Source organism: Pollicipes pollicipes, unplaced genomic scaffold (assembly GCF_011947565.3).
Source record: "Pollicipes pollicipes isolate AB1234 unplaced genomic scaffold, Ppol_2.1 Scaffold_4740;HRSCAF=5597_pilon_pilon_pilon, whole genome shotgun sequence".
Classification (NCBI taxonomy): domain Eukaryota; kingdom Metazoa; phylum Arthropoda; class Thecostraca; order Pollicipedomorpha; family Pollicipedidae; genus Pollicipes; species Pollicipes pollicipes.
The window spans coordinates 40531398-40553752 of NW_023596545.1; the positions used below are offsets into that span (position 1 = coordinate 40531398).

At 54.2% G+C, this 22355-nt stretch overlaps 4 protein-coding genes across 6 annotated transcripts; 1 reads left to right on the forward strand and 3 right to left on the reverse strand.

Moving 5' to 3' along the window:
• Positions 1 to 420: 420 nt before the first annotated feature.
• Positions 421 to 2159, reverse strand: LOC119098687 (chromatin target of PRMT1 protein). The gene is made up of 2 exons (XM_037221675.1): positions 2095 to 2159; positions 421 to 1317 (listed from the first exon to the last, which is right to left on the reverse strand). Exons 1-2 carry the CDS (start codon positions 2112 to 2114, stop codon positions 1113 to 1115), a joined length of 225 nt encoding a protein of 74 aa, XP_037077570.1. The 5' UTR covers positions 2115 to 2159; the 3' UTR covers positions 421 to 1112.
• A 739-nt stretch (positions 2160 to 2898) lies between these two features.
• On the reverse strand, positions 2899 to 7092 carry LOC119098389 (transcription factor SPT20 homolog). The gene is made up of 6 exons (XM_037221305.1): positions 7006 to 7092; positions 5408 to 5469; positions 4121 to 4334; positions 3585 to 3690; positions 3267 to 3288; positions 2899 to 2929 (listed from the first exon to the last, which is right to left on the reverse strand). Exons 2-6 carry the CDS (start codon positions 5458 to 5460, stop codon positions 2899 to 2901), a joined length of 426 nt encoding a protein of 141 aa, XP_037077200.1. The 5' UTR covers positions 5461 to 5469; positions 7006 to 7092.
• A 331-nt stretch (positions 7093 to 7423) lies between these two features.
• LOC119098686 (ribulose-phosphate 3-epimerase) lies at positions 7424 to 11078 on the forward strand. Of its 3 annotated transcripts, none has more exons than XM_037221674.1 (5): positions 7424 to 7735; positions 7960 to 7968; positions 8262 to 8369; positions 9555 to 9776; positions 10326 to 11078. In XM_037221674.1, the coding sequence occupies exons 3-5, from the start codon at positions 8364 to 8366 to the stop codon at positions 10428 to 10430; spliced, it is 333 nt and encodes a 110-aa protein (XP_037077569.1). In that variant the 5' UTR covers positions 7424 to 7735; positions 7960 to 7968; positions 8262 to 8363; the 3' UTR covers positions 10431 to 11078. The 3 variants fall into 3 exon arrangements, with proteins under 3 accessions (XP_037077569.1, XP_037077568.1, XP_037077567.1); XM_037221673.1 differs by having other exon boundaries at positions 7424 to 7537; positions 7821 to 7968; XM_037221672.1 differs by having other exon boundaries at positions 7424 to 7968.
• Positions 11079 to 12112: 1034 nt separating this feature from the next.
• Positions 12113 to 21992, reverse strand: LOC119098391 (RING-type E3 ubiquitin-protein ligase PPIL2; the record flags this gene model as incomplete). The annotated part of the gene is made up of 11 exons (XM_037221306.1): positions 21904 to 21992; positions 20868 to 20973; positions 19023 to 19236; positions 16325 to 16468; positions 15878 to 16043; positions 15587 to 15732; positions 14864 to 14987; positions 14121 to 14269; positions 12970 to 13121; positions 12479 to 12668; positions 12113 to 12157 (listed from the first exon to the last, which is right to left on the reverse strand). Coding segments are annotated over exons 2-11 (1362 nt in total), but the record flags the coding sequence as incomplete, so codon positions are not given.
• Positions 21993 to 22355: the final 363 nt, after the last annotated feature.

Genomic DNA, 22355 nt, shown 5'->3' on the forward strand with positions numbered 1-22355 from the left:
GACGGGGCAGTGCCTGCGATCGGACCATATCCACCACCCTCCCCACCCTCCACCTGCCGAATTCCCGTGGACGTGGCCGGCATTTCGCAGCGCGGAAATCCGTCGCTCCTCGGTGGGCGTACGCTAGCATCTCTGAAGCGTGTTTCTCTGCGACTGAGGGTGGCGAGAGCCTTGATCGATGTCGCGCCATTCGCGCGGCGACCATAGCCTTCATTTCCTCCACTCGGCCGGCAGTGCGTTCGCCCGGCTCCGTGACTCCAGCCCGTGTTCAGCGCCGTCTCTCGTCACTGTAGGCATCGCGCTCCGAGCATCGCTTGGTAGCGACGCGCGCATACCGCGCATCATTCGTCCAGCGTACACCGCACGCGAGGCGCGGGGGCGAACGCCCGCTGGCAGGCAGGAACACGGAAACGCCAAAGCATCAATTTCAAATGATTTTCATGGAACACGCGGCAAGTCCCCGAATGGCATCACACACGCACACGAAAAACACCATTACACAGCGCCCGACAAATACTCCGGAGTTGAGACGCTTGTCATCTCCGGAGATGGGCTGGGTGAGATGGCGTACCCACCCGCCGCGTCACAGCGCTCCACGTGACTCTACTGCTCACGTCTGCACGGTAGACACGCTGCCACGTGTGAATGCACGGGTGACGCACTGGGCCAGCGCGACCCTCATCCACGTCATTGGCACGCGGTGCGTGATGCGTGATCCGCGACCAGCTCTCCGCCTCCGGGCGCGCGTCCTTTGTACAGTTCGGCACTGGCCAACCGCCGCCACCCGCACCTGACGGGCCTCCGGCCGCCGCCGCCGGGATCCCGCCCACCGCTGGCTATAGAGCGCCTCCTGCGGCACCAGCGCCTTACATGGCCAGCCGCCTCGCTGCCCCGTGCGGCGCCGCTGCGGACGCTCCAGCCAGCTGCGAGCCGCGCCCCCGGCCGTCCGGGGTCGCGCGTCACGAGATCGGACCCGGGAGGCGGAGCTCAGCGGAGCTTAGCGGAGCCGCGTGGCGCGGCTCCTTCTCCCACCGAGGCGGCCCGCCACGCCCGAGGCGGCCCCGCCGGCCGCTCGCTGAAAGCCTCTGTCGCCGGCCAGCCGGCCCGCCGTCTCAGATCCCGGCTTCCTTCATGTACGCGTCCAGCTCGGCGTCCAGGTGGCCCTTGGTGCTGGCCATATAGCTGTCCAGCTGCTGGTCGAGCTCCTCCCGGGTCATCTTGTGCACGGCTCCGCGGCCACGGCCGCGGCCGCGGCCTCGCGCGCCGCCCCGGCCCCGGCCCCGGCCGCGCCAGGCGGGAGTCACCACCGGGCCGCTCCTGCGACGGCAGATCATCAGCTCGGCGCACGCCGCTGGACAGACCTGGGCCCAGGCTTCACAGAATAAACACATCAGCCCGCGCGCTTTTAATCGTGCTACGGGAGGTCGCGGGCAGACTGTAGGTTCGTTTGGCTTCAGCATTCGGCTAGTGGGTCAGCCATGACATAAAGTGCCCGTAAAAACAAAACGTTTATGAAGTCGTCAAAGTCGTTTACGACCCACGTAGGCGTGGGGCTCAGGTTAAACAGCACGTAAACCTATGGTTGTTCCACAAAACTTGAACCGGACGGCGAGTACTGCACCGACGCGAACATGAGCATGATGGCGTCACCCCTAATTAGGACGGAGTGAGACCACGCGACTGGATTCTCGTACACAGTGAAGTGGATCAGAAGCGACTATTCCGACCCCCTTGGTGGCGAGGTTCTAGTCCACGCAACAGACTAAGAATACGAAAGCCCATTGCGACTCTACCCAGACAGCAATTCACGGGACTTTGTTTTACGACAGATGGCACGGAAAATGACCCGTTTTTACATGGATATGTGCTCAGAAGGATTTAGCCTCTACAGTCGGATCCAGTGATGGCATACACACCGAGCAATACGTTTCAACAGCCCGATAACCCTAGCAAGCGCAAACTGCGTTAAGCAGCGTACCACGATCGGTCGCCAGTACGACCACACTGCCGAAATGCTGAGCCCCAACCGCACGGCCGGTCACTCAGCTGACCGGCCGGAGGCGGCGGCGGGTCCGCTCCGCCGGCCGTACGTACCCGCCCCTGAAGAAGGTCATAGTGGGTCGGCCGACGCCACGTCCCCTGACGCCGCGGCCGGCCCCGCGGGACCATGTCTGCGGCCGACCCCCGGCTGCCGACGGACGGCACGTGGCACGGTCAGACGGGAAAACGCGGCACGGCAACACGGGGAGCGCGCGGCTCGGTCAGACAGGGAGCGCGCGGCACGGTAACACGGGGAGCGCGCGGCTCGGTCAGACAGGGAGCGCGCGGCACGGTAACACGGGGAGCGCGCGGCTCGGTCAGACAGGGAGCGCGCGGCACGGTAACACGGGGGGCGCGCGGCTCGGTCAGACAGGGAGCGCGCGGCACGGTAACACGGGAAGCGGCGCACGTACAGGGGGCGCGCGGCTCGGTCAGACAGGGGGCGCGATCGTCGACGGAGCGCGCGGACGGTACACGGGAGGGGCGCGCGGCTCGGTCAGACAGGGGCGCGGCGGCACCAGGTAAACGGGGAGCGGCGGGGGGACGGGACGCGCGGCTCGGTCAGACAGGGGGCGCGCGGGGGGGCTCGGTCAGACGGAGCGCGCGGCACGGTAACACGGGGGGCGCGCGGCTCGGTCAGACAGGGAGCGCGCGGCACGGTAACACGGGGGGCGCGCGCTCGGTCGACAGGAGGCGCGCACGGGGACGTGCAACATGGGGAGCGCGTGGCTCCGTTCGGACCAGGGAGCGCGCGGCCACGGTCAGACAGGGAGCGCGCGGCACGGTCAGACGGGTGGAGGCGAGATCGGTCAGACAGGGAGCGCGCCAGCTCGGTCAGATAGGGAGCCGCGGGCTCGGTCAGCACAGGGAGCGCGCGGCACGGTCCCAACTGTGGAGCGCGCGGCACGGTTAGACGGGGAGCGAGCGGTCGGTCAGACAGGGAGCGCGCGCGGCACGGTCAACGGGGAGCGCGCGGCTCGGTCCAACTGGGAACGGATGGGTGCCGACCGCCGACTCGAGGTGTTTACCCACTATGCAGGCGAGCAGCGATAAGCGCGGGACAGATATCAGATGCCTCTTGGGATGCGAAGACAGGAAAGCCAAATAGTGGGGTCCTTGAACCATGTAAAGTTGACGTGAATCAGCAAGTCCATCGGCGGCTATCAGCCGTACTCAACAAGACCGCTGGCTTTAGATACGGAGCCAGAACCGGGGGATCATAGTACCAGCCAGTTACGGAGAAGTCCCCTGCCGGGAAAAAGGCACAGCACAATGACTTGACCCCAAATGAGTTCATTTTCCTAGAAACGTGAGACATTTTGAAGGACAAGCCAAATGGAGCATAGCGCCTTTGTTTAAGATCGACCCCACGCGGTATCGAGGCCGACAGTTTGCCCTCCAACTGGCACAGTCCCGGGACGCCACCACCGTCGTCAGGCGCCCTGCCCTCCCTTCCGTACCTCGGGCGGGCTGCAGCCGCTTGACCATCGGGCGGCCGCGGCCCAGCCGGGCCAGGATGCTGCGGCCGGCGACGGTGGCGCCGCGGCCGGCCGGCGCGCGCATCACGCCCAGCCGCGCCTGAATCGCCAGACGCTGCTTGACGTGCATTCGCTTCTGGGGCGCCGCCGCCGCCATCGCCGCTGGCTTCTGCTGTCAGATAGAGCAGACGGTCAGACGCAGGCCCGCCGCGGATGTGACACGGAGACCGTGTCCACAACTGGGCACGGCAACGAACAACAATCGAGGGTCGAAATTAAGTCTCCAGTGGGCAGTTTGTCACGACAAAAAATACATCTTGCATTCAGTACATTACAAAGTTGATTATTTCTTACGAAGCGCGGCGCATCAGGGTGTGGCAGGGGGCGGGGGAGGGGAGGGGCGTAACATCATCCGCTGCCCATCGAGCGTAGCAAGGGAGAACGGAAAGATGTACCATCACCCGCTGCCCGCCGAGCGCAGCCAGGAAGAGGGGAAAGATGTACCATGACCCGCTGCCCGCCGAGCGCAGCCAGCGAGACGGGAAAGATGTACCATGACTCGCCGCCCGCCGAGCGCAGCCAGGGAGAGGGGAAAAATGTACCATCACCCGCTGCCCGCCGAGCGCAGCCAGCACCGACGGCCGGCTCTCCATCTGCGCAGCCAGCCGTTGGTTCTCCAGCGAGCTGCCCAGTTGCAGCCGCGGCCGCTGCTGCTGCTGCTGTTGCTGCTGCTGCTGTTGCTGCTGCTGCTGTTGTTGTTGCCGCTGTTGTTGCTGCTGCAGCTGCTGGTCACGCAGCTGACGCAAGTGGGAGAACCTGGTGTGGAACCACGGCCAGGTCATGACGCGCACGCGTCGACAGGCAATGGGTCAGTGGCACACTAGGAGCGGAGCAGTCACTAGACCCCATTCACAACACTGTCCCATTATTTCCTGTTCTTTTTGTGATGAGTTTAGCTGCAAGCAGAAAAATCATCAAACTTCACATGGCAGCTGGAAATGTTCATCTGTCATCATCACCTGTTAACATACTACACATGAACTACTGCACATCAATACCTGACATTTATGCTGTACTGGCTTTGGTTCCAGGCTACTACAGCAGTGTGTGGGACCAAACATTAATTTGCACGCTTGCACTCCCATCCCCAGTTGTTGGCTGTTGACTGACATTCTCTTCACAAACCACAGATGATGGCACAATGTATGCTGTTTCATGTTCAGCGATGTCAAAAATCTGAACTTCGCAAATACACAATGACCATTTTGCCACAGATAGTGTATGTAAAAGTTTTAAGTATTTGAATGTGATGTTTAAGCTTTTCAATATGAAGCATAACTTAAAAAGTGGTGGCATGCTGGTGAGATCAAGAAATTATGAGGTTGGGCATGATTTTGAAAGGTATGTTGTGGTTCACATGCACCACAATGCTACAATCATGCTTGTGCGTGCTCCAACAAGATGATCCACATGCAAATTGAATGCTGAATACCTATTCACAGGCCACTTTTTAAGCAGCTGATTCAAGATTGATTCTCTATCACAGGCATCATGCAATACCAATAGCTCTTAACAACTGTGAGATTAGGGGCCTTTCCACTTGGGGCTTTTGGACTCTTGGACATTTTGAAACAGGAAAAATGGCAAGCACTGGTGGTAAATGCTTTCTTGCAACACAATTTTGTCCCTGACTGGTCCTTGTATGGCATGGTAGACTAAAGGATGGTGCATTCTTATTGAATGCATTATTGGATGCATCATTGGTGTGTGCATTAATGGATGCATCATTGGTGTATGCATCATTCATTGGTGTATAGATGTATCCTCCACATCATGCATGCATCCATATAGAGTATCCTCCACACCTGGTGGGGACACAGCCCACCCACCTGTCATTTAGTGACAGAGTTGTTGTTTTTGGCAGAGCAATTCTTCCAATCATTGCTGGTATCTGAAAAGGGAACAGTGATTGTGTGATCAACAGTGGTCTTCCAATCATGACATGCTTTAGCAGGGTGAAAGCTTTTGCACAGCAAAGTGAAAACCATGATGCTGTCTTACACTGTTAAAGCTGTTGATGGCTTTGTTTCTGCTGCTGTCTCTTTTTCAGTGCATGCAACAGAATACCTTAATGTGAAAGCGACTTGATAAGTGCACTAAATGTTTAGGGACTCTTTTTTTATTGAATAGTGGACTATCAAATAATAATTACAACACATTGTCTTTAAAACATATCATAATGCCTAAAACATCTAAAGCCACTGAGCCCCCTTGCAGTATATATAGGTGCAAAAAAAGAAAGTGGGGACCTGACTAGTACAGCCAGGGCATTCTGGCCAGTTATGACATGGTACATACAAATGTCATACTGTGCACAGGGGTAACCTTAGTTACTTACACTTTGACATTTTAGTCGTTCCGAATTTCACGCATGCTATGCTGTGTGTGTGGTAATAGGCAATGCAGCTGCTGGGAGCATTAATTCTAGGACTTTGTGACCTGCCCTTGCTGCTAATACCACCTTTTGATTGTTAATGTGGCATGTTTGAAGACCCAAGGTGATTAGAATTTGACAAGCAAAAATCTGGTAGACAATATAACTACATAGCTCAGACTACATATCAGAACTTTTCCTAAATTGCATGAAAATTATCTTATAAGCAAACCTGTGACTATGGCTTTAGGTACATTAAGTGCAAAACCATTATCTTGTAACATGTCAACCAAAGTGCTATTGTAGAACCACTTGATAAAAATGAATATATCTATAGTATCCATTCAGACAACGCAATAGAATTGAGTTAGCTGAGCGAGTGATTTCATTGTCAATATAATCACCGCATTTATCATGTAAATTTCTTTCAGGACCTGAGTGATAAATTATAGGGTACTCACTATGCACCCACCTAAGATGCAAACAATTTATTTCAAAGGATGGTGTGGTTGGGACAGTTTAGAGTCATTTTCCATGCACTGCTGTAAGAGTAGTGTTGTTTCCAAATGTTGGGGGGTGCATACTAAGGGCCTCCCACCATGTGCTGGTTCCTGCACCTATGCACCCACCTAACCCTTCAACATTATCATTGTTTACCTTATATGTGACCATAAACTGCTTATCTGCATGATGTAAATCTGCATAACACAGCCATTACCATAGCTTTCTTGTAAGTTATTCAGGCAAGCAACTGAGCATTCTTATCCAAAAGGCAAAAGGCCACAAGCCCCAATACTCATCCAGCTATTCTCTGCATATTACAGGAATGACAAATGAGAAAGGACAGGTGTGGCAGGGCCCACACAATGTGGGATGTGGAAATGTAGGAATACGTCACGTGGAAAAAAGGTGGAACAGTGGAAATGAACTAAGCTATCTACTGCCGTTTTTCCACTGAAAGGGACCAGTTCTTGCACTTTTGTCACACCAGATTATCACACCACTCACCACCGTCCACCCACGGCACACCATACCCTTCGGAGGGTCTCTTACCTTGATTGAGGCTTAACCAACCCAGAACCCACCCCGTGAATCCCACAGTCGGCAGTACCTCTGCCGTCCCCGCTCCCACGCCACGACTCGCCCACAGACTCGTCAGGCTTTGGTCAGACTACGGCTATACTGGCCGTATTCTATGCAGATTAAAAAACAGCCTCTCGGAACCTAGTGGGCAAATAATCTGTATAATTATAAATAAAATATTATTATAATAAAATGCTTGCCAGCAAATTTGTGGGGTTTTTAACAAATAAAAATTATTTCATTACTTATAAAAAGCCTTTTTATTCTCAATTCTGTCATTTTCTTTTAGTTTTTGTATCGCTGATAAACGTCACGAATATACCGCAGCAATTTCGTTTTCTGGCGCACCCCAAAGGACATAGTTACACACAGCGAAATCTGTCACGACCGAACCGGAACGCCCTTCCGGGGTCCCCTCGGTGGCTGCCCGTGGTTCCCGGGCGGCGGGCGCCGAGCTCAAGCACTCAGTTTGCCTTCCATATCTTTCAAGAGCGCTATCCCCGTACAGTGGAGAAAGAATATTTATTAATTGGGATTCTTAACCTATCCAGGCTGTTACCCATTTCGCATTAGGACTCAGACCATAGACGTGCATTTTCTGTGATTCATTGTGATTTGCTTGTGTTATCGGGAAGTCAAGGCTTTGCTTTTGTAAGGCTATATCCATATAAAATAACCGCACAAGGCATTATGGCGTGTGGTAGGAAAGTTACTGCAAAGATAGGTCCATCTATCTTGAACTCAGACCTGTCCATGCTTTATGATGAGTCTGAGAGGATGCTTAGGGCAGGAGCAGACTACCTTCACTTAGATGTTATGGATGGACATTTTGTTCCAAACCTTACATTTGGACATCCTGTTGTTAAATGCCTGAGACAAAAATTACCTGAATCATTTTTTGACCTCCACATGATGGTTGAGAAGCCAGAGAATGTGAGTATTGTAGTGTTTTGGACTCTTGTATAGGTGTATCATCAAGTTCTGCAATTGTTTTCAGCATATTGTGTTGAGTGGGCACATCATTGCCAAGGTGGGCCATGCTTATGTGATAAGCTCCCTTAGTGCTGTGTATACATTAGTTATTGTCGCCTGGTGGTTATAGGAGTAGAAAGGTGATGTACTGTATTGACATGATGTTTACCTTTGACACATCATGGGAGCAAATGGTAAGCAAAGGGAAGTATGTGTTTTGATACTACACCAAACATATGTTTTTTATTTTGCAGTGGGTGGAAGCCATTGCGGATGCTGGGGGAAACCAATACACATTCCATGCAGAGGCATCTAGTGACATTCCAGCACTCTGCAGGAAAATAAAGGAATCTGGAATGAAGGTAGGAGAGTCAGCAATCAACATTTTGCTAGTAGTGACTGCCAATGACATAACAGTAGTGCTCAGAAATGGCGCAGTGAATGTTCACAGTCCCAGAAAGTGTATTATCATTGGTTTCCAGGGTACCAATCATGTGACTAGGGCACAAGAGCTATCTGATGTCTATCAGGACTGACCTCAGGGAGTCCTGACCAGGCTGCATCAACCACTCTACTGTGTCAGCCTGTGTCTGCATCACAAAGCCACCTTCCCCAAGAACAGCAGATGAGCAGCAATGTTAGCTAGTCACATTGTTGTTTCCTGCTGCTGTAACTGTTATAGCCACCACATGTATTTATTTAGTTAGTTAGTCATTTATTTTGCATAAGTAGTCCAGAGGTTTAATAGGAGTCAGTCATTTATTTTGCATAAGTAGTCCAGAGGTTGAATAGGTACCCAGTTACAGACACAGTCAATAAGTTAAAAACAATAAATACACACACATGCATGCATGCATGCATGCATGCATGCACGCACGCACGCACGCACGCACGCACGCACGCACGCACGCACGCACGCACGCACGCACGCACGCACGCACGCACGCACGCACGCACGCACGCACACACACACACACACACACACACACACACACACACACACACACACACACACACAACCATGCATACTGCCACATGTGCAGTTACTCAAGTGCTTGGCAAGCATATTGACTAGGTGAACATGCCCACACCGCTGCAGACACTTTGGTGTCGGCCACCAGCAAGCTGATGCCAAAGGGAAAGGGGGGGGGGGGGGGAACAGGCTGCTCACTATATCAGGGAGCAAGGGAACAGGCTGCTCACTATATCAGGTAGCTGTGACTAGATGGCAACTGGAAATAAGAGTGCAATGATTTATCGTGTGAATGGCCACTGTCACAGAGCAGCTCTGTGAGACTCCAGTGTTACCTCAAGGCTACCTCAGTATCTGCCCTTGCCAGGCTACATTTGCTGGCTTCAGCGTGCTCTGTGTTTGCCATTTGTGTCTGTGACCTTTTCACCCTGAATGAAAAGACACCAGCCATTCTCATGTGACCACAGTTGGCTCCTGGAAGGCATGTTCTGACATCTTTGAGTGGCCTGCGGACTGGTCCGCGATGCGCCCGCTCAGACCTGTCGGCCTGAACTGGCCCGTCCCGCGTCGTCAGGTGGGGATCGGCATCAAGCCGGGCACGCCGGCAGAGCTGCTGCTGCCGCACGCCGAGCTGGCGGACATGCTGCTCGTCATGACAGTGGAGCCCGGCTTCGGCGGCCAGAAGTTCATGCAGGACATGATGCCCAAGGTGCGCCTGCTGCGCGAGCGGTTCCCGCTGCTGGACATCGAGGTGGACGGCGGCGTCAGCCCGGCCAACATCGACCTGTGTGCCCAGGTCAGTACTTTGTCGACCTCTGTGCACACCTTTATTGGTGGCATCTCTATGCAGGTCAGCCTATTAGCAACCCTATGCCAGCGCAATATTAACTCCTGTGCCTATGCCAGTCCAGTGTCACCTCCGCGGTCTGGTCAACCCTGAGCTGGCCAGATCGCCGGTCGGTCATTGGATGCCGATATGTAACCAGATTCGGCGTTGCCGGTCCCGCGGCGGTCCGTGAATGTGTGCGCGGCGCAGTCACTTGTTTAGTAGTCGCCCGACCTTCCCCAGATGTGCGCTTTCAAGCGCCACGATGATGGCATTGTCGTAAGTTCTGGATGACGGTCCTCGCCCTTGGTACGCGCCGCGAACGCCTGTTTCGGTCCAAGACCAAGAGACAACCATTGCAGGGTTTTTTGTTGCTTTTTTGTGCTGCCAAAGAACTTTGAGTTATTGTTGTGTCGTGCGCTGCACAGCCCTGAACCAGCACATTTTTGCAACAGCTCTGTGCCAACATGAGCACGTCTGAGCGTCCTACTTAGGCCATCCCTGCGGCGCTCGTTGCAGTCCGGGGCCAACATGATCGTGTCGGGAAGCGCCGTGGTGAAGGCCGACAGTCCGCAGCAGGTGATTACTCAGCTGAAGCAGGCGGTGCAGAAGGTCTTCCCCTAGCGCCGTTGGTACCAGGCCCGCCCGCTGCCGACCGGAACCTTCCTCGCGCCGCACATTCCAGAGCTTCGCTTCGGCCGCCGCTGCCGTTCGTGGAGTGGTCGGCTGACCTTCCAGGGCCTGGCTGGCGCACCGTCGGAGGCGCGCACGGCGGCGGGCGCGAGGTCCGCTTCTCCGTGGCTGTTTTGTACCGGTTCACCCACGATCGGGACGGAGCACGTTCTGACATATTGTCGGGATATTTTGTTTACCAAAGCTGTCTGGTGGCGGGTTAGAGCGGGACGTGACACTTGGGTGGGAAACCGTACGGGGCTGTGTAGCACAGCACTCCGAGGAGCGCGGACGACGCCTGAGATCCGGAAGGGAAGCACCTGAACAACATTCTGTACCGTGACTGGCAGTAAGACACACGCACCTGTAGCTTGTTCTAGATAGAGTATGGGAAGGATGGTATCGTATATCGATATCGTATCCATCGTATCGTATATCGTATATCGAGCGGACATCTAGCGTCTGTTCCAGCTGGTTCTCCGTTGGAAGTGGAACGAGATCTACGTGAAGTCAGTTCCATGGAGCCCGCTGAAACAGACCTTGTCTCTAAACATGTATTCAATGTTATGCGCAATACACAAAATGCAATGGCTTTCTAAAGAGGTGCGGTTTGGCTGGGATGTGGTTGCACACAATGCTTCAGAAATCAGACGCAGGCCTTGCGGATTGCCTTGATCAACGTTCCAGAGCAAATGTCCGGCACCAGTCCGTCTTGTGCGAGCCGTTCCACATTTTGACCAAAAGGCATCGATGAATATAGCGTACGTCGCCTGCGCACACACAAGTTACAGATATCTCAAGCAGCCGTCAGCCATCACCACGAGCTGAAGCTGCCAAAGTCGTAGCCGGCCTCTTTTTTCCTCTTCGGCGCCTGAGGCGGCGGTTCTTCAGCTTTCCTGAAATCGGAACACGGTTTAAGGCCAGCCCATTGCTCTCGCCCGCCTACATGACGACGCCATAAACCTTACACAACGCTCCTGGCATGACCGGTGATCACGGCGGGCCCGACGACACCCAGCGATGCCGGTGGCGAGCAGCTCGGCCAGGGAGAAGGACCGGCATGGTCGGACGGCCTCGTGTGAAGCCTTCCGCTCCCAGTCCATCAGTCGTCTGGATAAATCACGCATCAGACGTAGACCTCCTCCCCACGCCTATACTTGTTATGCCAGGCGCCACACACGTCGTCGCACTGCCGTGCGGCGCGGTCTCGCTCAAAGCACAGGGCTCTATCGGCGGGAGGGAGGGGTACCAGGTGCACACTGGGCGACGAGCTGCAGCTCTACCGCGCCAGCGTCGCCTCCGCCTGTCCCGTTCACTTAGCTCTCGTCGCACCCCGCGAAATCGACCGACTGGCACTGCATAGACGGCAATCGCCACCGATCGGCAGCTGGCGGCAGCGAGACACCTCGCCCCGCCCGCACGACAATCAAGGCCCGGCAGTCGCCACCGATCGGCAGCTGGCGGCAGCGAGACACCTCGCCCTGCCCGCTCGACAATCAAGGCCCGGCGCCGCCGGTCGCCACTCACGTTTTAGAGGTGGAGGTGGAGGCGGCGGCCGGGCCGGGGGCGATGTACTTGCCGACGCCGGCGCGGACGGCGGCGAGCGGCCGGCGGACGGGGGCGGCGGCCGCCGGCGCCGGCGCCGTCCGCTCGGCTTCCTCCGTCCGCAGCCGCGCCAGCTGGCGGCCACGCCACGCGCAGGTCACGACACGGTCACAGGTCAAGTCATGGGGCGTCGTCGGAGGTGCACGACTACGTGCGGCAAACGCAGCCCACTCCGGGACGACCAGTCGATCCTGCTCCGGGCTGCACGCAATTGTTCCTAATGAAGCGGCTTGCGGTCACCAGCAGTGAATGGCAGTGACTGTGACGAGCAGTGACAAGATAAGCATATTAAGACCACGAACACGAAATAATATGTCATGCAGAATGAGCCCTATGACCAACTTGCGGCCACATGACGGCCCTTTCCACCCGCGGATCCACTCCACTCTACTGACCTCCTGGTCGGCCTCCTGGAACGGGTCGACGAACACGTGGCAGGCGGTGATGACGATGTCCTCGATGGGCCGGTCCTTGTTGTCCACCTCCACCTGCTCGATGGCCGAGAGCGTCTCGAGGCCGCCCACCAAGCCGCCGAACACCGTGTGCTTGTTGTCCAGGTGCTTGCACGACCGGTATGTGATGAAGCTGGGGGAGAGCCGGCGGCATCAGGCGCAGCCGCCATCGGCCGGTTCAGTTCAGCGTCAGTGAAGAGCCAATGGTGTCGCTGGCACTGCCGCTGTGATGTTCCACGTAACACATCGTGGCAACGTGTCGGCAGGCGCGAAAGTAGCACACCTAGAGCCTACACACGTGCCTTGTTTCCGGATGTATTCACTCTGGGCAGGAAATCCACTCAACTGGAGCACATTTCCAGATCGACACTCTGTCGTCCAGTCCGTCTGGCGCGCCCGCCGCCACGACTCTCGGCCGTCGGTCCGGTACTCACAACTGTGACTTGTTGGTGCCCGGTCCCGAGTTGGCCATGGAGAGCACGCCGCGGCCGGTGTGGCTCAGGTTGGGCCGAAACTCGTCCGCGAACGGCTCGCCCCAGACGCTCTGGCCACCCTCGCCCGTACCCAGCGGGTCGCCGCCCTGTACCTGCAGCAGACGCGGCGGCGGCCCCGCCGACTCAGCACGCCGACCAGCCGCACCCAGTGATGTCATTAAAGCGGCCGCACGACGGCCAACACGCTACTGCCGACCGCGCAGCGGCCGCCTGGCGGCAAACGGTAACTCCGGTCCGCGGTGGAGAGTTCGGAGCGTGCTACGGTAACTCCGAACTCGCGGCGGAGAGTTCGGAGCGTGCTACTGCAGCTACCGAGAGGCGCACTCACACTCACATTTCACTCACTCACAGAGGTGCACTCAGACGTCGCCAACTTACAAGACACTGGGCATGCACTTTGTTCGGGGGAGAACAGGGAGATATGGAGGAAAACATGTTGAAACCGATACGTCATGGCTCCTGAGTGACGCCAAATTTCGTACTTCTCAGCAAAGCGCAATACGATAAATTGTACCTATCAAAAACGGTTTCGAAATGGGTCTCCAAACCGCTAGAACCAGCTCTTCTGAGACCAAAATGACCCACGGCGGCAAGCTAAAAAGGCCTTACAACAACGCAAAATGGAACTCCAAAAAGTGTCTCTTCAATCACAACACACGCCCACCGCCGGAGGCATTGACAGTTTTGCACTTGGCTGGCCTCGCCACAAAGCTGTGGCCTGAAGGGTTGGCATGCTACAACATACAACTGGCTACTACGTGGCGTTGGTTTCCCATTGGGACCGTGTTAAGGCAAGAACTACGCCTGATTATTACGGGGTGAAGAGCGAACGCATGGCAAATAAGATGCAATATCAAGAAGGAAGGGATACAGCAACCTTTTACGCATTTGACAAAGGCCGTTTTTCGGTGGTCCAATCTCATTGACCGTGTCTACTCAGTAGATGACTGTAATTGCCCACTGGCTGAATCTTAAGCGAGCTAAAAAAAAAAAAACAGTGGAACATCAACATTTAGAATTTCGTCTTGCAATATCAAGTAGTTCATTTATATTATAGTCGATTATAGTCGATTCATATTAATGTTGCTTACCATGAAATTTCTGATGGACCGATGGAACTTGGTGCCGGCGTAATATCCGCTGGCGCAGTGCTTGATGAAGTTCTCGCAGGCCTTGGGCGTCTGGTCGCAGTGCAGCTCCAGGTTTAGCGGGCCCACATTCGTCATTAGTCGCACATAACCTGCCCAGAGACTACAGTCAGCAGGGCGCCGACTAGCCCAGCTTACGCAAGCGGTCAATGTGGGCCTATGTACCAGCCTATCAAAAAGCTTGATCGTCAGTTTTCACAAACAAACAAGCAACTGGCTTTCCACTGATGGTATCGTCACACCGCTTCAGGCAACCGAGAGGCCGCTGGCCCCGGGGACGGACAGACCTTCGGCACAGCTACACCCAACTGACCAGTGAGCAGCTCTCAACGACAGCATGGCCGTCACCAGCCGACCTGGCCGCCCGCCCCTCCTGCTCCAGCGGCGCGGTCCGCGGCCCGTCCCTGCTGCCCCGGCGACGCGGTCCGCCCCCGCCTCTCCTGCCCCAGCGGCGCGGTCCGCCGCCCGCCTCACCTGCGGCACGGTCCGCCGCCCGTCCCTCCTGCTCCAGCGGCACGGCCCGTCGCCCGCCCCTCCTGCACCAGCGGCGCGGTCCGCCGCCCGACCCTGCTGCCCCAGCGGCGCGGCCCGCGGCCCGCCTCTCCTGCCCCAACGGCGCGGTCCGCCGCCCGCCCCTCCTGCCCCGGCGACGCGGCCCGCCGCCGCCCGGCCAGGCGCGTGCTCACCTTTGGTTTTGACGTGCCGATAGCGCACCGTGTCGTCGTCGACCACGGCCGCCTCGTGCTGCAGCACCGGCTCCATTACGGTCGACGTGAAGCCGGCCGCCACCACGCCCGTGGAGAAGTGGGCCTGCCACGCCAGGGCAGGTCAGGTTATGTCAGGCCAGGTCAGGCTACGTCGGAGTGGGGCAGGTCAGGTCGGGTTATTTCAGGCCAGGCCAGGCTACGTCAGAGCGGGGCAGGTCAGGTCGGGTTATGTCGGGCCAGGCCAGGTCAGGGCGGGTAGGAGCGGGTCGGTTCAGGTCGGGTTATGTCAGGCCAGGTCAGGTTAGGGCGGGAAGGACCGGGTCGGTTCAGGTCGGGTTATGTCATGCCAGGTCAGGTCGGGTCAGGGAGAGACGGGGCGGGCTGGGTCGCGTCAGGTCCGGCTGGTGTGGCCGAGCCAGGGGCTGGCGCCCGCACGATGATGTCGGTTGATCGCGATCGGCCGGCCACAACATGGCTGACCCCGCCCCTCCTCCTCTCTCCGATCCTCCCGCACCAAGGTGCTTTGCTGTTTAACGCTAGCACTGCTATGCACAACGCTGCGGCTTTTTGGAGGTATGCAACACGCCACATCAAGAAGTCTCCGAGATTCCGACACGAATATCCTTTATAGAGCCCTCAGAATGTCAGGCGGTGAGCTGATCACACAGGTGGTCAGTGTTAGCGTATCTACCAAAAACTTACGGCGTTAAACTTGTCGGCTTTTCTCTGCTCCTTGGTGACCTTCTGCGTCGGTTTGTATTCCCTGTTGAGTTCTTCCAACACATCCTTGGTCACGGTGTTCACCTTCTTCAGCCGTGCGGCGGGATCGATTTTACTTCTCTCCGCCTCTGTTGAAACGGGAGAAGAAAACGACGCCTAAGATTAATTTCCTGAGGTACATCTGTGCCATTTCGCTGGGCGTTATGTAATTTGAATCTTTTAAGATGTGCTGTTTTAAAAGAACTATACGCACCACTAGACACCAAAACTTACCCTCGTCCACGACCTTGACATTGTTCTTTATGTGATAGAACGCTGACAAATTGAACTTCTCTAGATTCTTCGGGTCTTGTATGGTGATGATGTCCTTCCTAGTAAACGGCTCGTCAGTCAGAAGCTCTTTCCAGTTCTGGGGCTTTATATTCAGCTCCTCGACAGCCTACAACCACAACCAAACGAGGTTCGGACATGGAATAACATGAACCACATTGGAATGCAAAGTTCAAACAAATCAAGCGCAACAAGACTTACATCAAGTTAGTGGGACTCTCCGGAGTCACAGCTTCAATTGACGAGAAGTCATTGACAAAAGCTGTTTCGACAGAAGCCATCCCCGAAATACCCCCAATAACAGACCCGAAACCAGGGAAGATGGTGAACAAAATCACGAAGGTAAAACATTCAAACAAAGAGGGATCGTTCAAACGAGGCACTCCTTACCTCATATGACATAACATTGCCAGTGGTTTTGATAGCCACGATGTGCGAGTTTTCTGTGAAGACCTTGAACAGGACAGGACAGTGGTACTTCCCTTCTTTGTTCTTGGCAAAATGCAGCTTAATGAGCGCCTTCGCCTCCAGCGGCTGCGAATTGAACAATGCAACGCATTAGATAAACTACGAGCGTTCGTGTAGGATGGCGCTTTGATCGATTACGAACCTGATAAAAGTTACCTACAGCGCCTATATCCAACACATCCACATCATATAATGGACACATCGCTACTCTCCACAACGGCACCGTCGGTGAGTGATGTAGCACTCAGGCGAAGCCCCTAAAAACTAAAGCTAAACAGTCGCCTGGTTATCAGCAAATGAACTAAAGGTCTACGCGACACTGGCGGACAAATATCTGCGTGACACACACCTCACGAGGCCCGGTCCTCACGAGACCCGGTCCTCACGAGACCCGGTCCTCACGAGGCCCGGTCCTTACGAGACCCGGTTCTCACGAGACCCGGTCCTCACGAGACCCGGACCTCACGAGGCCCGGTCCTCACGAGAACCGGTCCTCACGAGACCCGGTCCTCACGAGGCCCGGTCCTTACGAGACCCGGTCCTCACGAGACCCGGTCCTCACGAGACCCGGTCCTCACGAGACCCGGACCTCACGAGGCCCGGTCCTTACGAGACCCGGTCCTCACGAGACCCATTCCTTACGAGGCTCGGCCCGCTCCTCAGACCAGTCCACAACCACACTGTACACCTCGAGGACCGATCCTCACGAGGCCCGCCCTCCTGAGGCCCGCCCCACCCCTCAGACTAGTCCACAGCCACACTGTACACCTCGAGGCGCGATCCTCACGAGGCCCGGCCCTCCTGAGGCCTGCCCCACCCCCCAGACTAGTCCACAGCCACAGGTTATCACCGGAGCCAAGCCGCACACCATAATCCGAATATCATCATTTCCCTACGGCCTCCGGAATTCGGCAAAGACCTATGCTGCCCATCACCAGCTTCGCCAGTGCCGCCAACTGTATGGAGCAGTCGGTCTTAGCTCTTTATAATGCGCAGCTGATCCATGCAAGCGCTAGAACAAAAACGCACGGCCGAAGCGGCATTTTCCTCCGTGGTTTACTCTTCATATTAAGCTGTTTTTCTAAAACCGCTTTAACTGGCTTGTTAGGTCGGGCCAAGCGAGAACAAGCCACGTTAAGCTAAATGGTCTGCTTTCTCTATGTGGTTTTACGACTTCGCGGAGAAGGTTGATAAAAGTCCGGGCATACCAACATTTAGTTCCGCGAGGCGATGTCAGGTTCCCTGAGGTCATTCCATCACCTTTCATGGACTTCGTTTTGGTGTGAAAAGCTTGCTAGCAATACCTTTCGCGGTTCTGTCAAATTAGCCTGATGCGACCGTAACCTTAAATAACCTCCACTACCATTGTCAGGGCTCAGCTGCTCTTTCAAGATATCATGGGCTCGGGAAAAAATGCGGCGTAAATTTCCAATGCCTGACTACAGGTGGCCTTTGCTTAAGAGCATGATTTTACCTTTTACTCTTGACGGACTTCTGAAATGCATTTCATTACAATTGTGACCACGGTGAAGGTCACGGACACTCATACGCAATGATAGAATGTTTCACGCCCTCCGAGCCCCCGCACGAGAGAATCTGGTGCGCACGCAGCCAAGAGCGCGCTGAGCAGCGGGCGTTGCCCATTTTCGTAAAGCCCTGTTTTGAGACCGACGTCGCCGGCCCGTGACGCGGTACGGCAAGAACCCAAACACCGGCCCGTGACGCGGTACGGCAAGAACCCAAACACCGGCCCGTGACGCGGTACGGCAAGAACCCAAACACCGGCCCGTGACGCGGTACGGCAATAACCCAAACACCGGCCTGTGACGCCGTACGGCAAGAACCCAAACACCAGCCCGTGACGCGGTACGGCAAGAACCCAAACACCGGCCCGTGACGCGGTACGGCAAGAACCCAAACACCGGCCCGTGACGCGGTACGGAAAGAACCCAAACACCGGCCCGTGACGCCGTACGGCAAGAACCCAAGCACCGGCCCGTGACGCGGTACGGCAAGAACCCAAAACACCGACCCGTGACGCGGTACAAGAACCCAAAACTGGCAGGTGAGATGTGAAAAAGTTGCAAACACAGAGCGTCATCTTTGATTTCGTTGAAGACGATCCACGCACCGGTTTAGGACACCTGTGAAAGACTACGAGTGTCACACCAGTCTGTCCTAATGAGAAATACATCCCCCGAGGTCTTGCCCTTTGATTAATACAGCAGTGCACGTGGATAAGTGTTCGTACTCAAAAGCTCCTCCCAGTCAGAACAGCGCATGTGGCGGCTCTTGACAGATTCACCCTCTCACCTCGCTCGTGACGGGGTCACCCTCTCACCTCGCTCGTGATGGGGTCACCTTCTCACCTCGCTCGTGACGGGGTCACCCTCTCACCTCGCTCGTGATGGTGTCGCGCTCTCACCTCGCCCGTGACGGGGCCACCCTCTCACCTCGCCCGTGACGGGTTAAACTTTTCACCTCGCTCGTGACGGGCCACCCTCTCACCTCGCTCGTGACGGGTTTAACTTTTCACCTCGCTCGTGACGGGTTAAACTTTTCACCTCGCCCGTGACGGGGCCACCCTCTCACCTCGCCCATGACGATGCCACTCTCTCACCTTGCCGGTGATGGGGTCGATCTTGTACTTCCTGACGAACGGCACCACGTGCACCAGGTCGTACACGTGGCCGTCGGCCGTGCAGAGCGGGTGCTCGAAGGGCTGCAGTGACAGGGCACAGTGCGTGTAGGGCAGGCGCCGGAACTCGCGCTGCTCGGGCCGCGCCGGCCGGTGGCCGCCGTACTGAGTGGCCCATTCGGTGGCCGTCAGGTACCTGATGGCGCGGGAGGGAGGGGTGGTGTAGATCAGTCACGAGTGCAGTGGTCAGCCAGCAAGGCTGCATGGTGTCACGTGTTATGTCAGCTGGATATTCACGAGACTGCAAATGAGAATTGGAGTGTTGGTGCAAAGGAGTATTGATTTGTGGGATGCCACCCAACTTACACTGCGATCTTGCCGTGATTGCACTCACGTCCTGTGATGCACTGCACTCACACTGTGATGAACGTGGTGTGATGCAAGGACCCTACAGCTCAGTGGTTATAGCTCTGGGTGCTGCTTTGATGCAGTACATCATATCGCTTACCACTCGCTCGGATGGGGGGAGGGGAGAGATTGACATCCCCAAAGATTTTCTAATGGCGTGGTGTAGCCCCACCAAACTTTGCATAGCTGCAGACAATTGAATAGTGAATCTTTTGATGCACAGAATAAGATGTAACTTGTGAGGTCACTGACCTATGGCATGCCAAAGTCAAGAAATGGCTGTCAGTGAAGGGCATTTCTTGGGAATCATTCCATGTGATGCAACAATGGAGTGTTAGACAAAGCCATACATATTTGAGATAGCTTCTTAGGCAATAAACCAATTGAATTTACAATTACAACCAATTCCATCAATTTGTGGTCAGGTATAAAGGTTGGAGCTATGTCAAAACAAACCTGCTTTTTTATTCCAGAGATTGGTTTTAGGGGATAGTTTCTGGTGCTCCTTTTGGATTCATTTATGACAAGGACCCCAACAGATGTGCTCCATGGACATTTTAAAGGTAAAAATAGACCACTGATTCAAAATGACCCCAGTCAACATTTTGTTTTTAGAAACATGCCAGCTGGTATAATCCCATGTGGTTATTAAAAAAGCAAAAAAAGAGTAATCTTGTGGGTCTTTGGTCACCTTGACCTAATAAAGGCCAAACAAAGTCCCTAACCACATTGAACTTTAACCTATAATTGGTATCTGGCTGCACAGCAGTTGCATGGGAGGTCTGGGGACACTTCCGAGGCCATTTCAGACATTGACCTTATTTAACCTTTTTTACTCCAAGATCATGACCGAGGAACCTCAAATTCTGACACAAGTAAGTTTACATACAGGCCAATCTACCCTGTGAATTTGGTATATCTTGCTATCTCAGTTTTTGAGACCACAGGGGATCACACTGACCCCCTCCAGGGCAGAGGGTATTGAACTGACCACCTGGAGACATGTTAACTCATCTTCCTCATGTTATTTCCTTTTTCTGCTCCTCATTCTAGGGCTGTGTCAATAGACATAAGCAGTATCACATTGGATAAAATACCATCCTGGTGACAGGGTGTGACTGGTAATAGCATGAGCATTCCAGACCATATCTACACCATTGTTGTGCATCTATCATTATCAGCAATGCCTGTTGACTTATCAAGCAGCATTCCCACTAATTTATACCACTTTCTAAGTCAAGCCCTGATGATGGCTTGGGAAAGTTACCTTTCAAGAGGCCTGATCAAACATTTTGATGGAATTGCTTTGGAATCAGAGTTTATCTTGTTGACAACATGACATGTCATACAATACTGCAGCTCTGTCACCTGCTGTCTTGATCATTGCCATGATCTGATGGGATTAGAAATGGTACTCACAGTTTATCCTTCTGATGCTGCTTCTTCCCCATTTTCAGATGTGGATTAAGATCCTATTCTTTATTCACAGGACAGCTAAGAATGTTCTAGCCCCCAGCCTTGAATGCTGTAACATAAAAGCATTATTGTAACTATGGGTTGCATTTACACATGTTAAGCTTATGCATAGAAATACAATCATTAACACTACTGAATTAATGGTTTTTTAAATGTGTTATGCTGCTGGTAGGTGAAGCATAATAATGCTCTCTTGCCCAGTTTGACATGCCAACCACCCATGAACAGTCTAGTACCTCAGAATAGAACATCAATAGTACTCTACAGGTATACATTACCAATCCACTTATTGACTGATGTAGATGACACATTCTAAGTGAATTGGCACCATCTTCAACAATCAATTCTGTTATGTTATCACCAGGCCAGGCTGCAGAAATATATGTCACACAATCTGGTCTAGCAGCCGCATTGCAGCAACCTTCCAATGTGCACTAGAAATCAATTTGCTCAGAGTTACAAAATGTCTCTTTAAATGATCATGTATGGTATCTCCTGTTATAAAGAGGGCCATTGAGATACAATGCTGTTGTAAGGTGCCTTGACCGAATTAATGTTGTTTTTGCCAAATACATGAATTGTTTTTCTAATGGTGAATTCATTCAAAGTTAAGATCGTAGGGTCACCATAAAATGCATTTAAGTTTTTTCCAAAAAAACAGTGCACAACATTCTAATCATATGACTCAGCTTGAAAACGCAAAAAATGTCAAGAACTAAATTATTTACTCCCTTACACTTTCCCCTTTGCATTCCTCCCTGTGCACATCTACCGACTCATGGCCATGAGCTTCAGGGCGATAGGGGAGGAATCATTTCACAACGTGGTGCATTCTCTCAGCCTGCTTCCCCAAGCCTCTTGAAAACAAATATGAAATGGAAACAGCCCGATTTTTATGGTTCCCACGTCAAAGACAGCATGATAATGCTGTGATGATCCTTCCATTTCCACCAAAAACAAGATATGGAAACAGTCCGACCAGGCGTGCAGGCGTAGTGCCGTAGTTTCACAATTGCATGGCAGCCCCAAGCCCCAACGCGACGCCGTACCCAACGTGACAAATCAGCTTTGTTTATGAAAACCGGTGCGCAATCAAGGTACTCAATAATGGCGAACGGACTATAAATATATGGTAGCGCTTAGAGCTACCATATGTTAGCTGCGACACGATTGGCTCGTGGCTATTTAGTGAATATTACCGTGGGTGCTACCTGACGGCTGACACCGTTCCAATCTCACCATCCATAGAGAAAATTACGAACACAGGAATCACTACACCCCTTTTCTTCAAATTGCCACCAGTCCATTGTTATCGCCCAGATCAGGGCCGCATGCAGAAGGTATGTGCCCTCCCCCCCCTCTCCCTAAGGTCCCGAGGTGCCCGAAAGGTTCCTCGTGACAGACGATCAAGAGCCCAATTGTATTCCTAAC

What these genes read in the sequence shown, in the direction of transcription:
- LOC119098687 (XM_037221675.1), bottom strand. Translation starts at nt 2,114, where the DNA reads ATGACCTTCTTCAGGGGCGG. An exon ending in ATGACCTTCTTCAGGGGCGG is followed by an intron (nt 1,318 to 2,094) that starts GTACGTACGGCC and finishes CTGCCGTCGCAG; the next exon opens with GAGCGGCCCGGTGGTGACTC.
- LOC119098389 (XM_037221305.1), bottom strand. Translation starts at nt 5,460, where the DNA reads ATGATTGGAAGAATTGCTCTGCCAAAAACAACAACTCTGTCACTAAAT. An exon ending in ACTCTGTCACTAAATGACAG is followed by an intron (nt 4,335 to 5,407) that starts GTGGGTGGGCTG and finishes GTTCCACACCAG; the next exon opens with GTTCTCCCACTTGCGTCAGC. An exon ending in TCGGCGGGCAGCGGGTGATG is followed by an intron (nt 3,691 to 4,120) that starts GTACATTTTTCC and finishes TCTATCTGACAG; the next exon opens with CAGAAGCCAGCGGCGATGGC.
- LOC119098686 (XM_037221672.1), top strand. Translation starts at nt 7,726, where the DNA reads ATGGCGTGTGGTAGGAAAGTTACTGCAAAGATAGGTCCATCTATCTTG. An exon ending in TAAAGGAATCTGGAATGAAG is followed by an intron (nt 8,370 to 9,554) that starts GTAGGAGAGTCA and finishes CCGCGTCGTCAG; the next exon opens with GTGGGGATCGGCATCAAGCC. An exon ending in ACATCGACCTGTGTGCCCAG is followed by an intron (nt 9,777 to 10,325) that starts GTCAGTACTTTG and finishes CGCTCGTTGCAG; the next exon opens with TCCGGGGCCAACATGATCGT.